The sequence below is a fragment of the Erpetoichthys calabaricus genome, chromosome 17, assembly GCF_900747795.2.
Source record: "Erpetoichthys calabaricus chromosome 17, fErpCal1.3, whole genome shotgun sequence".
Taxonomy (NCBI): domain Eukaryota; kingdom Metazoa; phylum Chordata; class Cladistia; order Polypteriformes; family Polypteridae; genus Erpetoichthys; species Erpetoichthys calabaricus.
The window spans coordinates 92,104,982-92,119,400 of NC_041410.2; the positions used below are offsets into that span (position 1 = coordinate 92,104,982).

A 14,419-nucleotide genomic window follows, 5' to 3' on the forward strand; every position below is an offset into this window, starting at 1 on the left:
GCTTGCTCGTGATAACTTCAGTAATTAAGCTAAATGTGAATCTGCAGGTTATCTCTGACTGGAAATGTTTGGTGGTGGCACGGACTCATCTCCATGTCCGCAGGTTCCATGCTCTCCCACTCGGTCCCGCCGGTTTGGCACATTAGCGACTCCACCCTGGCCTTGCATATTTCTGTGGCTGTGCCCACCGCTCAGTGCTGCTGGGCCAAGTCGTGACTCCTCGTGACCCTGAACAGGTTAGAAGATGGATGAACATAAATGTTTTGCCCAGGGTTTTCTTTCATTTTCTTTTTCCCTACTTGCCTCTGTGGGTAAAATTTTACCCATCATGAAAATAACGAAATTGTCTATTTAAAAAAAATAAAATAAAACGCCACGCTGTTTACGCTCTAGTCGAGGACGGCGACACGCAGACAAGTGACAGCTGCTCACTTACTTGTGGCCGAGTTCGTGGGCTATCGTAAACGCCAGGTTGAGCCCGTTGTCCTCCGTCAACACGCATTTTCTTTTGGCACTGCAGGCTCCACCGAGGTACGCAATTCCTTTTGGAGGATCAGAAAACAGCATATGGAAGAACATGAGGGAAAAAAAAAACAATTAGGCCGGCCAAGTTTTTGTAATAAATTTGGGCAAGCTGTAATCTCAAAAAATAAATAAATAAATAAAACCAAGCGTAGACGTCTCAAAAAAATGTTTAAACCTTCATTACGCTCTTAGTAAAACAAAAATGACCACTACTCCACTACTCCCTTGGTGCTTTCTAACTAGAAGGAGAACTGATAAATGTTTGGATCATCTCCGACGTAACGCAACATTCTTTAATTTATGGTCATGGGGGCCTAAATGTTGTTGATCATAACACCTGCAGCAATGAGAATGCGATTGGATAAAGTCATGTTAATAAAAAAAAACAAACCTCTACTATAAACTTATAAGCCACTAGCCACGTGCGCCCAACTACGTTGCGTGTGTTAAAGTTGTCTGCGAAGGGCTCCCTGTTTAAACGTGGCTGCCAGTCGTGAACTGGGCCCTTCGTCGCACAGCATTATGATTTTTTTTTATAAGGGAAACAAAATTACAAAACAAAACCCTTGGACATTGATTCGATAGGAACGGCCTACTCGGAATCACTGTCCGAATAGTAATTATGTGGTGGTGGAGGAGCATTTCTGCTTCTCTCCATTCACAGTCCGTCTCGTTTTCACGACGCTGTCGTTTCCTCTCACGATCTCTTCTCAACTTTTCTCCAATCTCGCAGGTTGCTTTGTGGCAATCCAAAGAGTAAGGCAATATACACGGAGCAATGGTTATAAAAGGGGGACACATAGGTATCCAGGCTCTTTAAAGCATAAATAGGGATCACTTCACTGACATGTGAGCAAGCCAGGGTACAACTGTGAGACGCGCAGCACTCGCCGGCTACAACGTAACAATAATAATTTCCGGAACATGCTATTACGTTGTCATTCATTTTACCCACTGTCTTTCTTTCATTCATATGTTACGTAGGCACGTACCTTTTATCTTCGGCAATCTCATTCTCTAACCAGGCCTCAGGAGCTAACCAGCGTAACACTGTCCACCACCCCTTTCGTTATATCCGTGAGTAACAACAACGTACTAAACTGGAAGGTGGTCTACGCATGCGTGGAATTCGCGGACAAACAAAGATCAAGATCCAAATGAAGATTATACATAAAGATTAGTTCATTTAAAGCACAACAATTTGTTTAGTTTGAATGTCTGTGTTTTGAGGTGTGACTGGAGTACTACAGTCTTCAGTAGTATAAGCCTGGAGGAGATTCTTAATGCAATGTCTATGTTTTAGCTGTCTCTCTACTGCCATCTAGTGCTTCTTCTTCTAATTCATTCGCAGACAAACAAAGATCAAGATCCAAATGAAGATTATATATAGAGATTAGGAAACATGCGGTCCTCCCACAATCAAAGGCCCCAACCCCAATTCTTTGACAGTGCCAAAGCCAGGCTAATGTTAATAAATAAACCAAACTCTACTATAAACTTATAAATAATTAGGAAACATTCGGTTTTCCCACAATCAAAGGCCCCAACCCTAATTGTTTGCTAGTGCCAGTGCCAGGCTAATGTTAATAAATAAACCAAACTCTACTATAAACTTATAAATAATTAGGAAACATTCGGTCTTCCCACAATCAAAGGTCCCAGCACCACTAGTTTTAGAGTGGCAGTGCCAGGCTGATGTTAATAAATAAACCAAACTTCTACTGTAAGCTTATAAATAAATTAGGAAACATTCAGTCCTCCCACAATCAAAGGCCCCAACCCCAATTCTTTGAGAGTGGCAGCGCCAGGCTAATGTTAATAAATAAACCAAACTCTACTATAAACTTATAAATAATTAGGAAACATTCAGTCCTCCCACAATCAAAGGCCCAACCCTAATTGTTTGCTAGTGCCAGTGCCAGGCTAATGTTAATAAATAAACCAAACTCTACTATAAACTTATAAATAATTAGGAAACATTCGGTCTTCCCACAATCAAAGGCCCCAGCACCACTAGTTTTAGAGTGGCAGTGCCAGGCTAATGTTAATAAATAAACCAAACTTCTACTGTAAGCTTATAAATAAATTAGGAAACATTCAGTCCTCCCACAATCAAAGGCCCCAACCCCAATTCTTTGAGAGTGGCAGTGCCAGGCTAATGTTAATAAATAAACCAAACTCTACTATAAACTTATAAATAATTAGGAAACATTCAGTCCTCCCACAATCAAAGGCCCAACCCTAATTGTTTGCTAGTGCCAGTGCCAGGCTAATGTTAATAAATAAACCAAACATCTACAATAAACTTTGAAATAACTAGGAAACATTCAGTCCTCCTGTAATAAGCATAAGTTTAATATGTCACTGTGCTCTGTGCAAATAGATCTTGTAAATGTGCCTTTTTCTGCTCACATGCACAGTTGACACAGAGCCAGATTTAGCACAGGGGTTCACCATACAGAACTGCTAGGCAAGCATTATAACAGAAGACAAGACAGATAGACACAACTGCGAAGCGGGCACTCAGACGGAGGACTGTTGTATATTATTTTTGTCTGTCAATGTCAGCATGAAACTGTATCCTCTATTGCCTTGTTTGGAATGGCTTGATTCACCTAAGTGGGGGTCCTGCACGTGAAGAACGAGTATAAAGTCTTGGAACATTGATGGCACACCTTTGAAGCCAATGAACGGATGGGAGATAACGTCATCTGATCCTGAAAATCCTTCCACTGCAACGGTGAAAATGGCAGACTCCACATCTCAGGCCCCCGCTCCTGAACTGGGTTCTTGCCATTGGCTTCCTTCGTCTGTTATGCAGCATAAGCCGTCATTAAACAAAGTGAAGTTATTTCTCCGATGTGATTTCTCACCGCCGTATCACTAAAGGAGGGGTATCGCCTTTTTATATCATATCTATATAGTTTTGGGTTATGTAACACACCGCAATTACAAAAGAACTCATTCCAAGGGAGCTAACACTCTCTGCTGGATACACCTCCCAAGATCAAAGGCCCCAGCCCTAATTGTTTGCTAGTGCCAGTTGCTTGACACTTAGTGGTTGCTAGAGCTGTCATCCTTCTTCTTCCTATCACATATTCAGCTTCTACAACTTGCCTCCCACTCAGCATATGATGCTGCTCTTTTTTTTTCTTTCAGCCATGCCAGCTTCTCGATCAGTTTGCCTACACAGTTTACAGTAACAAAAACACAAATCCTGATAACTTCACTGGGTTTGCTGCTACCCACATTTTTGCTTCACCGGTTTAGGGCACGTGGCGTCATAAGCCTTTGATTTAGACCAAGATCAAGATTCTCGCCCCCGTGGTTTGTGAGTAATTGTGTGAGTACAGACAGACACAACCCTTAATATTTGATAGATATGGCTATCAAAAGCATCCAGAGGAAGATGCCAAGAGAAGTCAGAGGCAATAAGAGTTGTGCTGAGGTGGTTTGGGCTTTTGGATGATTGGATGAAGAGGAGCACCAAGATGGAGGCCAAAGAAGATGTGGCAAGCGGTGGCATATGATGATATGAAAGTCTCAAACCATAGGATGCAGGGAGAGTGGGCAGAGAAAAAAAATTGGTGGGCAACCAGCTAACATGAGACCCAAAAAATGGTGGCTAAACTGGTGATGGTGATGATGATGTTACAAATACCCTAAATTTGTATTTCTCCACTTAACCACTTGTTTCAAAAATGATTACTAAATTCTGTAGTATTTTGGGTGGCACAGTGGGCTTTCCTCCAGTTACCTCAGTTTCACAACCCCACAGACATGCACGTTAACTTGCGACTCCACATTGGCCCCAACATAGTGTATGCCACGAAATGGACTGGCACACCAGCCAGGTTTAGTGCCGCCTTGTGCCCCATGCTACCAGAGTAGATCCCAAAGTGGATTTGAGAATGTTATATGAAGCTAGGATATCAATTCTCCCTGAGCTCTTCTCATGTCTTACACAACCATCCGTATCTTCCTGGCTTTCTCTCGTATCCTCTCCGTCTTTTGCCGTCGGCCTTCTTTTCTTTTAGTGCAATTTGAATATCTCAGCTGGCAACAGCTGTCAGCAGTTGGGTTGCGTATGATCTAAGTCAGACTGCTCTGAATGGATGACCACTCCATGCTCCCTCCATCATCATCATCATCATCCCTCCAGTCCCATAAATCTACCAAAGTGTAAATCTGTCCTGGCTTCAGCTCCATGACCCTGATGGATCTCCATCTTCTACGTTAACAAATAAATGGAGAAGGAGTGGAAGAGAGAGGAAAATTAGTTGTCCGAGCTTCCTTGATTTATTGCGTCTTCAGATGTAACATGCTTCTCTGCTAAAGCGCCAGTTGTGAAGTAAGTAAATATATGAACGCTCCAAGAGGTATTCTGCATGCAGCTGCTGTCGCTTTACTCGGTTCAACGCAGAAGACTTTCTGTTTTATCAGTTGCCTTTCTTCCTGTTAGTATGGGAGAAGCAGAAAGGGACCATCGAAAAAAAAAGAAGTCAGGCTGGGCAACCAAGTTGGTGAGAACTCTGAGCGCTAAGCGTCACTTCACCTTCTTGTACTCCAAGGGGAGATTTCTTCCATAAGCTGAAGGTCCACTTTGAACACTGAATCTCACCTTGAGGCCGTACACTTAAGCTAATGGCTCACCACCTCCTTCTGCTTACAAAGCAGACTTCTTGCTCTTCTTGAACCACCTCACACCATGCAGTCCCCACATTTATGGATAGAAGGCAGCACCACAGATGTCCACATGACCATCATCATCTAATTCTGTCACGTGAAGTCTGAAAGCCATGAGGAGTGATTTGTATCATTTGTGAAAGCTGGGCAATTCTAGCTAGCATAATGTGCTCCCATGATAGATAGATAGATAGATAGATACTTTATCAATATGCTGCTGCTGGAGTATGTGAATTTCCCCTTGGGATTAATAAAGAACAATATTAAATTAAAGAGTGATAACAATGCAGGTATAACAGACAATAACTTTGTATACTGTTAACATTTACCCCGCCGGGTGGAATTGAAGAGTCGCATAGTGTGGTAGAGGAACGATCTCCTCAGTCTGTCAGTGGAGCAGGATGGTGACAGCAGTCTGTCGCTGAAGCTGCTCTTCTGTCTGGAGATGATCCTGTTCAGTGGATGCAGTGGATTCTCCATGATTGACAGGAGTCTGCTCAGAGCCCGTCACTCTGCCATGGATGTCAAACTGTCCAGCTCCATGCCTACAATAGAGCCTGCCCTCCTCACCAGTTTGTCCAGGCGTGAGGCGTCCTTCTTCTTTATGCTGCCTTCCCAGCACACCACCGTGTAGAAGAGGGCGCTCGCCACAACCATCTGATAGAACATCTGCAGCATCTTATTGCAGATATTGAAGGACGCCAGCCTGCTAAGGAAGTATAGTCAGCTCTGTCCTTTCTTACACAGAGCATCAGTATTGGCAGTCCAGTCCAATTTATCATCCAGCTGCACTCCCAGGTATTTATAGGTCTGCACCCTCTGCACACAGTCACCTCTGATGATCATGGGGTCCATGAGGGGCCTGGTCCTCCTAAAATCCACCACCAGCTCCTTGGTTTTGCTGGTGTTCAGGTGTAGGTGGTTTGAGTCGCACCATTTAACAAAGTCATTGATTAGGTCCCTATACTCCTCCTCCTGCCCACTCCTGATGCAGCCCACCATAGCAGTGTCATCAGCGAACTTTTGCACGTGGCAGGACTCTGAGTTGTATTGGAAGTCCGATGTATATAGGCTGAACAGGACTGGAGAAAGTACAGTCCCCTGCGGCGCTCCTGTGCTGCTGACCACAATGTCAAACCTGCAGTTCCCGAGATATACATACTGAGGTCTGTCTGTAAGATAGTCCACGGTCCATGCCACTAGGTATGAATCTACTCCCATCTCTATCAGCTTGTCCCTAAGGAGCAGAGGTTGGATTGTGTTGAAGGCGCTAGAGAAGTCAAGAAACATAATTCTTACAGCACCACTGCCTCTGTCCAAGTGGGAGAGGGATCAGTGTAGCATGTAGATGATGGCATCCTCCGCTCCCACCTTCTCCTGGTATGCGAACTGCAGAGGTTCAAGGGCTTGTTGGACCTGTGGTCTCAGGTGGTGAAGCAGCAGCCGCTCCATGGTTTTCATCACATGTGATATCAGAGCGACAGGCCTGAAGTCATTCAGCTCACTAGGACATGATACCTTTGGGACTCGGGTGATGCAAGATGTTTTCCAAAGCCTCGGGACTTTCTCCTGTTCCAGGCTCAGGTTGAAGATGCGCTGTAGAGGACTCCCCAACTCCAATGCACAGACCTTCAGCAGTCGTGGCGATACTCCATCTGGACCCCCTGCTTTGCTGGCATGAAGTCTCCTCAGCTCTCTGCTTATCTGGGCTGCTGTAATTGTGGGTTGGGGTAAACTCTCTCCTATGCTGGCATCAGCAGAAGGATGGGTGGAGGGTGCAGTACTCCGAGGTGAGAGTGGGTTAGGGTGGTCAAACCTGTTAAAGAAGTTGTTCATCTGGCTTGCTCTCTCCATGTCTCTCTCGATGGTGGCACCCCACTTCGAGCTGCAGCCAGTGATAATCTTCATCCCATCCCACATTCCTTCATGCTGTTATTCTGCAACTTCTGCTCCAGCTTTCTCCTGTACTGCTCCTTCACTGCCCTGAGGTGGACTTGGAGTTCCTTCTGCACACGCTTGAGCTCATGCTGCTCACCGCCTTTAAAAGCCCTTTTCTTCTGGTTCAAAAGGCCCTTGATGTCACTTGTAATCCATGGCTTGTTGTTAGCATAGCAGCGCACTGTTCTAACTGGAACTATCTTCCCGACTGAACTTCAAATCCACTCTCACTTTCCTTTTGCCTCCACTTTGGGGTTATCAGACAGTCATCAGATCCTCCTAACTCCATCTTCTTGTTTAGGTTGTATGCCCAAGACACCAGTGGGCTGATGCCTCAGTAGACTTCATGGATGCCAAACCCTAATGGTGGATCTTAAGAGATCTTTGCTTTGAGCTTTCACAATGTGCTCCACCTTTCCAAGTGAACTTCAAATATCCACTCTTGCTCTCCTCTCACCCCTGTGTACATCTCCACTTGCAAATGGGTTGGCGTTACCAGACGGTTGTCAGATCCCCTTACCTCCATCTTCTTGTTTCTTGTTGCTGGTGGCTCGGCAGACATCAGGGATGCTCAAGCCTTTGGTTTTCAGATGGTTTAGTGAGTAGGGAGAAGCACCAGAAAATTCCCTAAACTGCAAGGAGTGCCCTGTGGTCCTGTTATGAGGACGGACACATTAGGTATATACTGGAGCTCAGGGTTCCCCCCAATGTCCACTTCTGTTCAGTTCAATGTGTTGTTAACAAGCACATGTCTCCTCCTGAGTCCGTAATCTCTTTATATATTGTCACACACATGCGACAGGGAGGCAGCTAAAGGGCCTGAATGATAGTAGCTCCACGCCAGACAAAGGGGTGGCAAGGTCCACTGACTTTCTCTCTCATTCTCCTGCAGACCATTCGTGGGAAATCCTGTACGGTTCCGCCACTATTTATGACGTCACATCCAGTTAACAGTGATGATGTCACTTCCGGTGCCGAGCCTACTGATGACGTCACATCCTGTCCAGACGGCATCACTTCCGGTTCTGGTTCCGATGACGTTACTTCCTGTCGTGGCCTTTAAAGCTGCCATCTTTTCCACCCTAACTCAGTTCTGTTCTGGACTCCAACTCCCTCCTTTAAACAACCATTTTTGCAGTCAGGGCACAATATACGGGTGGCTGTCCCAAACCTTTAGGATGTCTTCTCGTTCTTCTTGTGACAATATATAAAAATCCAACATCTGTCTGTCTATCTGTCTGTCCGCTTTTCACGTGAGAACTACTTAACGGATTTAGATTGGGCTTTTTTCTAGAATTTACTTGAACATTCCGGTTGATTTTGCGACTTCTCTCATCGTGCAAAATATCATAGTTCGCTTATTTGCGCGAATCCAAGAGAGAGAGGCTGCGGGCCGAGGGGGGGGCCCTTCTTCACTCACGCGCAAGCCTCTGTTTGAGTCGGTCTGTTTGAGCTCACCACATGTTGGAGCGCACTGCCTCTGCTTAGCTAGTCATACCGGTTTGTTCAGCTGACATTATCATCTAGAGCTTGTTAAGGAGTAACATTTGACATTTGTGAGAGAGAGATCACAGCTACGTGTGTTTTAGAGAGTACCTACTGATTGACAGAGATATCACGGCCACGTGCTTTTCTACCCACGCGGGTGACGCTCTCCCATCAGAGCTGAACACAATCAGATACGGTGCCAACGTCTGACGTTGGAGCTTACCTACCTTCCGCTTGGCCAGACATACCTTGCCAACTTCATACATTTTTGGCAGAGAGATCACATCTACATTCTCACCCCGATCGCAAAACCAAAAGTATTGTATATCAAGAGGCCCTCGGATACAAAACCGGTCAATATGAATTCTTCTCAATACAAATTATTACATTTTTTAATGATTTTTAAAGTTTGTCCTGTTTTACTACGACACGGGTGTAACCGCGGGGGACAGCTAGTGCTGTATAATTTCACATATAAAATAATTAGACATAATTGGCCCTGGTCCAAATAGGAATTATAGCAGCTCAGTTGTTCATGAAGCCCACCAGCTTCTCAAGTCTGGCAGCACTCGTCTCGGCCATCAGTTAAGCAGATCGTAATTCTGCCATGAGCCGTACGATTCTGTTATTATCACGGTGTTTAGCACAGAGTACCAGGAAGCAGGCCGATCATCCAGACAAAGGCCCCTCCAAAATTACATAACCTCCTGGCTCCCGATCCCCACATAATGATGCAATCTGCTCCTAATTTAAGGACAGTGGTTGGAAAATGGTGCGTACTCAAAGCCAGCTCCTCTCAGACAGTTTGCAGATGTTGGCTCTAAAAAAAGTGAAGAATAAAAAAAAGGAGGCAGAATGAGAGGAACAAAGTCCATGTGGGGACATCCGGCACATATTATAGCGCCTTGCTCATGCAGGCAAGAGATTTGAAATCTAAACCTGGACGTTAAGATGTGAGTGAGAGAACAGAACGCTCCAGAGCTGTACTTTCCAATTCCAGGTCATGGACCAAAGGTTAGAATCAGTCCAGGGCTTGATCTCCTGTCTCACTGTGGTGACACCACCATCATGACCCAGCGAGAACATCTGTTCAGAAAGGTTGGCAACTTTACTACACATCAAAAGATGGCATCTCTCCTTTGTAAACGTCTTCAGAACCCATTGATATGGCACTCCAGCTTCATCTTGTTGGCTTCAATTCTTCTTGAGATGTATTCTGTGAAATCTAAAACTGGACGTTAAGATGTGAGTGAGAGAACAGAACGCTCCAGAGCTGTACTTTCCAATTCCAGGTCATGGACCAAAGGTTAGAATCAGTCCGTGGCTTGATCTCCACTCTCACTGTGGTGACACCACCATCATGACCCAGCGAGAACATGTGTTCAGAAAGGTTAGCAACTTTACTACACATCAAAAGATGGCATCTCTCCTTTGTAAACGTCTTCAGAACCCATTGATGTGGCACTCCAGCTTCATCTTGTTGGCTTCAATTCTTCTTGAGATGTATCCTGTGACCAGTGGCCATGGCCATTGCCCCTGGAAGGACCAGGGGAGACAGAGAGCATCTGCAAGGACTACCTCCCCTGGGACGCTAGAGGACAGCCCTCCCAGGAGGCTGTGGCACCACAGATTCCCGCAGGGCATGCTGGGAGTTGGAGTTTGGTGCAGCCCTGCCATCCTGGGTATGACGTTAATCTGCATCCAGCTCCGCAATTAGGCCCTCCAACCAGCAGGGAAAAACCTGGGGGTTGGTGTCAGAATTGGTTACTCCAGTCATCATAAAAAAACCTCCCACTGGTTCTATTCCATCTGAACTAAGTGTGGTGCTGAGGTGTCACCCATTGCATGGCTGCCCTCGGGTCCTAATCTGGGATCCTGAGATGATTTGTCTTGTGGTGGGTGCAGCAATGTGCTCTATCAGCGTCTGCTCCTAACCTGTTGGGTTTCCATGGGGGCTGCCAGGGGGAGCTGCAGAGCCCTACAATGGACTTCCATCACACCTGATTCCAGGTAACGCTAATGAGCCACTCCCAGGAGCAACATAAAAGAGGGCCACCTCACTCCAGACAGCCGGAGTCGGAAGGAGGTGGACGAAGCTTGAGGGAGAGGAGTGAAGATGGAGAAAGAGAGAAGAAATGGACTGGGCTTTGGTGCTTATTTGTATTGTACTCCTGTGGGGAACGAGGAAAAAACGCATGTCCCCCCTTGGAAATTCAAGTGTGTTGTGCGGTGCACTTGTGTCTGTGCCTGTCTATGTCGAGTTAGGGTGGCTGAACGTGCCCCGGTTGTCCACAATCCAGAACTTGATTGGAGTCCACCTGTGGCAAACGTGGTGTTGAAAGACACCTGTGCATAGAAGGTGCCACAATTCACACTGCATGTCGGGACCAAAAAAAAAAATATCAATCCATGTAGTCCCTGTAGACCTCCACGGGATCAAATTGTGGAGAGGGAAGGAGATAAAAACATCTGTAAAACTCTGAGTGTTCCCAGGAGCACAGCGACCTCAAGACTTGGGATATGGAAGAAGTTTGGAACCACCGGTCCAAATTGGGCAAGAAGGACCTTGGTCAGTGAAGTCACCAAGAACCCAATGGTGACTCCAACAGAGCTTCAGATGTCCTCCACCAAGATGGGAGAGCCTGTTGAAAGGACGGTCATCTCAGCAGGACCCTATCAGTCAAACACATATGACAGCCCACTTGGGGTTCACCAGACACCATTTAAAGGACACGGAGAGCCTGAGGAGAAAGGAGAGAAGAACTGAACTCTTTGGGCAGAACTCCAAGCGCTATGTCAGGTGAGGACCAGGCCCTGTTCTGATTGTGAGGTCCACAACATCTGCATTTCTTGTGCTCAGGTGATTTCTCCTGGAGATGTTTCTAGAACTCAGTTGGAGTCCACCAGTGGCAAACTGAATTGATTGGATGTCATTCAGAAAGACACACACGTGGACCCCTTGGATAGAAGGTTCCAACAATTCACTCTGACTGTCAAGAAAAAAAACAAAGCCGTCAAAGTCCAAGGAAGTCTCTGTAGACCTCCATGATCAAAATGTGGTGAGACCAGAAGATAAAAGCCATTTGTAAAGCTCTGAGTGCTCCCTGTTCTCAAAAATTGTGAATTAGAAGATGTTTGGAACCACCAGGACTCTTTCTGGAGTTGTGCAACTGGCCAAACTGAGTGACCAGGCAAGGAGGTCGTTGGTCGGGGAGGAAAACAAGAACCCAGTTGGCTGTCTGGCTAAGCAACCAGGCAAGAAGCACCTTGGTCATCAAGGTAAACCATAACCATGAACCCAATGGTGACTCCAACAGAGCCTCAGAAGTCCTCTGCTGAGATGGGAGACCCTGTTGGAAGGACGGCCATCTCAGCAGCACAGCATCAATCAGACACATATGACAGCCCACTTGGAGTTCACCAGACAGCATATAAAGGATGCAGAGAGCCTGAGGAGAAAGGAGAGAAGAACTGAACTCTTTGGGCAGAACTCCAAGCGCCATGTCTGGTGAGGACCAGGCCCTGTTCTGTCTGTGAGGTCCACAACACCTGTGTTTCTTGTGCTCAGGTGCCTCCCGTTTGATTGAATTCTCCTGGAGATGTTTCTAGAATTCAATTGGAGTCCACTAGTGGCACACTGAATTAATTGGACGTCATTCAGAAAGGCACACAAATGTACCCTGTGGATAGGAGGTTGCCCGAGGGCCATGTCTGGTGAGGTACTGTTCATCTCCTGCTCATCTCCTGCCTAATCCCAAGCATGGTGGAGGCACCATCATATTATGGAGGTACAGGGACAGGGAAAACAATGGAGGAAGGACGAATGAGAGGTCCTTGTGGTGGCGTGGCATGCCATCTCCGACTGGGGCAACAGTTCAATGACCTGAAGCATACAGCCAAGACAATGCTGAAGAAGTGGCTTTGGGGCAAGTCACTGAGTGTCCTTGAGTGGCCCAAGCAGACTGGAGACCCCTGAAGGTGGCAGTTCACAGACATGTCCCAACCAGTCTAATGGAGCTTGAGAGCATCGGCCAGGAAGAATGGGATCAACTGCCCAAATCAAGGGGTGCAGAGACTTGCCCAAGAAATTAAACTGAATTGAGGGGCTTCTACAAGGTACTGCATTAAGGGTTTGAGTACTGATAGGAATGAGAGATTTCAGTTTTTGATTTCTATTAAATCTGCAAGCCTTTCCACGGTCATTCTGCCATTATGGGTAACTGAGTGAAGGCTGATGGGTAAAAATGGCATATCCATATCCATCTAAACCTGCAACACAATAAAGTGTGTGGAAAACTAAGGGGTCTCAATACTTTCTAAATCCCCTGTAAATAAGCAAGAGGGGTCCGTGGACATGAACTCATTTTAATTTAACCATCATAAGTGTTTCTGAATTTAAAAACCCAAAGAACTTCTCCAGGCGCTGGAATCTCTGAAATTGCTGAGTGTTTGGATGACTCAGTCAAAGCCTGCAGGCAGGCGGGACGTCGTCACCGGACAAAGGGGGTCCAGGAATTCAAGCTACAAAGAGAGCGCTACAGTAATTGACCATTGCGCGCCTGGACAAGAATGAGTCGGTCGCTCAGATTTACGTGGGAGGCATTTTGTCTCGGCCCAGCAGGACACCCCCCAACCTTTGTTTAAATCATCTCAACGCATCCGTCTGGCAGAAGGTGTGCTGCATTTAAATTAAATCAAGGACTGCTTAAAAGAGACGGCAATTACAAATGGTGGAAGGACGATGGCAAAGGAGATGGTCGGGGAACGGATGACAAATAGACATGGTGGGAATCAGTCCCAGGCAAAGCCAAAAAAAAAAACACAGGAGTGTAGACAGCAATCTACTCTGGACAGGACCGGCAGTCCACCACTGGGACCGCTTAGAGATGACCAGGCAGCAGGTGACCGGAGGAGACGCACAGGAATAGCAAGGTCCAGGTAAACCGTGAGGAGAACATGGAAACTCCATAGGATATTTAGCCCAAGCTACAGGTCAAACCAGGGACCAAAGAGTGACAGGTGGCAAAGCTGTTGAACTGGAGTGGCGGCAGATCCTGAAGTGGACTAAACAGGTTTGAAAACAGATGGATGGACAGATGGATGGAGTTTCTGTTTTGAACTCAGATTAGGCTCCCACATCCCAAGACCCTGGCTTGGACTAACCAGTGTGGTAGATGACAGAGCAGCTTGCCCCACCAGGACACCCCTGTGATGAAAGGACTGGAAGGAGGCGACATATTGGGGACAACACGAGAGGGTGACCTCTCCCCCTTCCCCCTCCCCCCCCAGAGCATGGCTTAGATAATGGAAGCTCAGCCCTGCTTGGGCCCGTGGTCACCTCCAGGGGGCACCTGGACAATTCCGGAACCCTGGATGGCAGCACTTCCGCCACATCAGGAAGTGCTGCAGGAAAACCATCAACAAGCACCTGGAGCACATCCGGGTACAATATAAAAGGGGCCACCTCACTCCATTTGGAGAGCTGGAGTCGGGAGGCAGAGGACAGAGCTTGCGAATGGAAAAGTGAGGGTGACAGAAGAGAAGGAGAAGACAACTGCAACCCAGGAACAAGTCGCATGACTGATTCGCACTCAATCAATTCTCAAACTAAATCATTACTCGAGAATGAGTCACATGATTCCTGATCATTTGATGCTGAAACTAAACCATTAGCGGAGAATAAGTCGCAAAACTCTCATTCATTTGATTCTCAAACTAAATCATTACCCGAGAATGAGTCACATGATTCTTGTTCGATTGATTCTTAATTGAATCACCAGTT

The 14,419-nt window shown here is 46.3% G+C and overlaps 1 protein-coding gene across 1 annotated transcript in view; it reads right to left on the minus strand.

Moving 5' to 3' along the window:
- adamts17 (ADAM metallopeptidase with thrombospondin type 1 motif, 17) overlaps nt 1–14,419 on the minus strand; it is a 207,133-nt gene that overhangs the window by 130,219 nt on the left and 62,495 nt on the right. Inside the window, exon 8 of the mRNA XM_028823153.2 lies at nt 437–542. Within this exon, the coding sequence (XP_028678986.1) occupies nt 437–542 (106 nt within the window). The remainder of the gene's footprint in view (nt 1–436; nt 543–14,419) is intronic.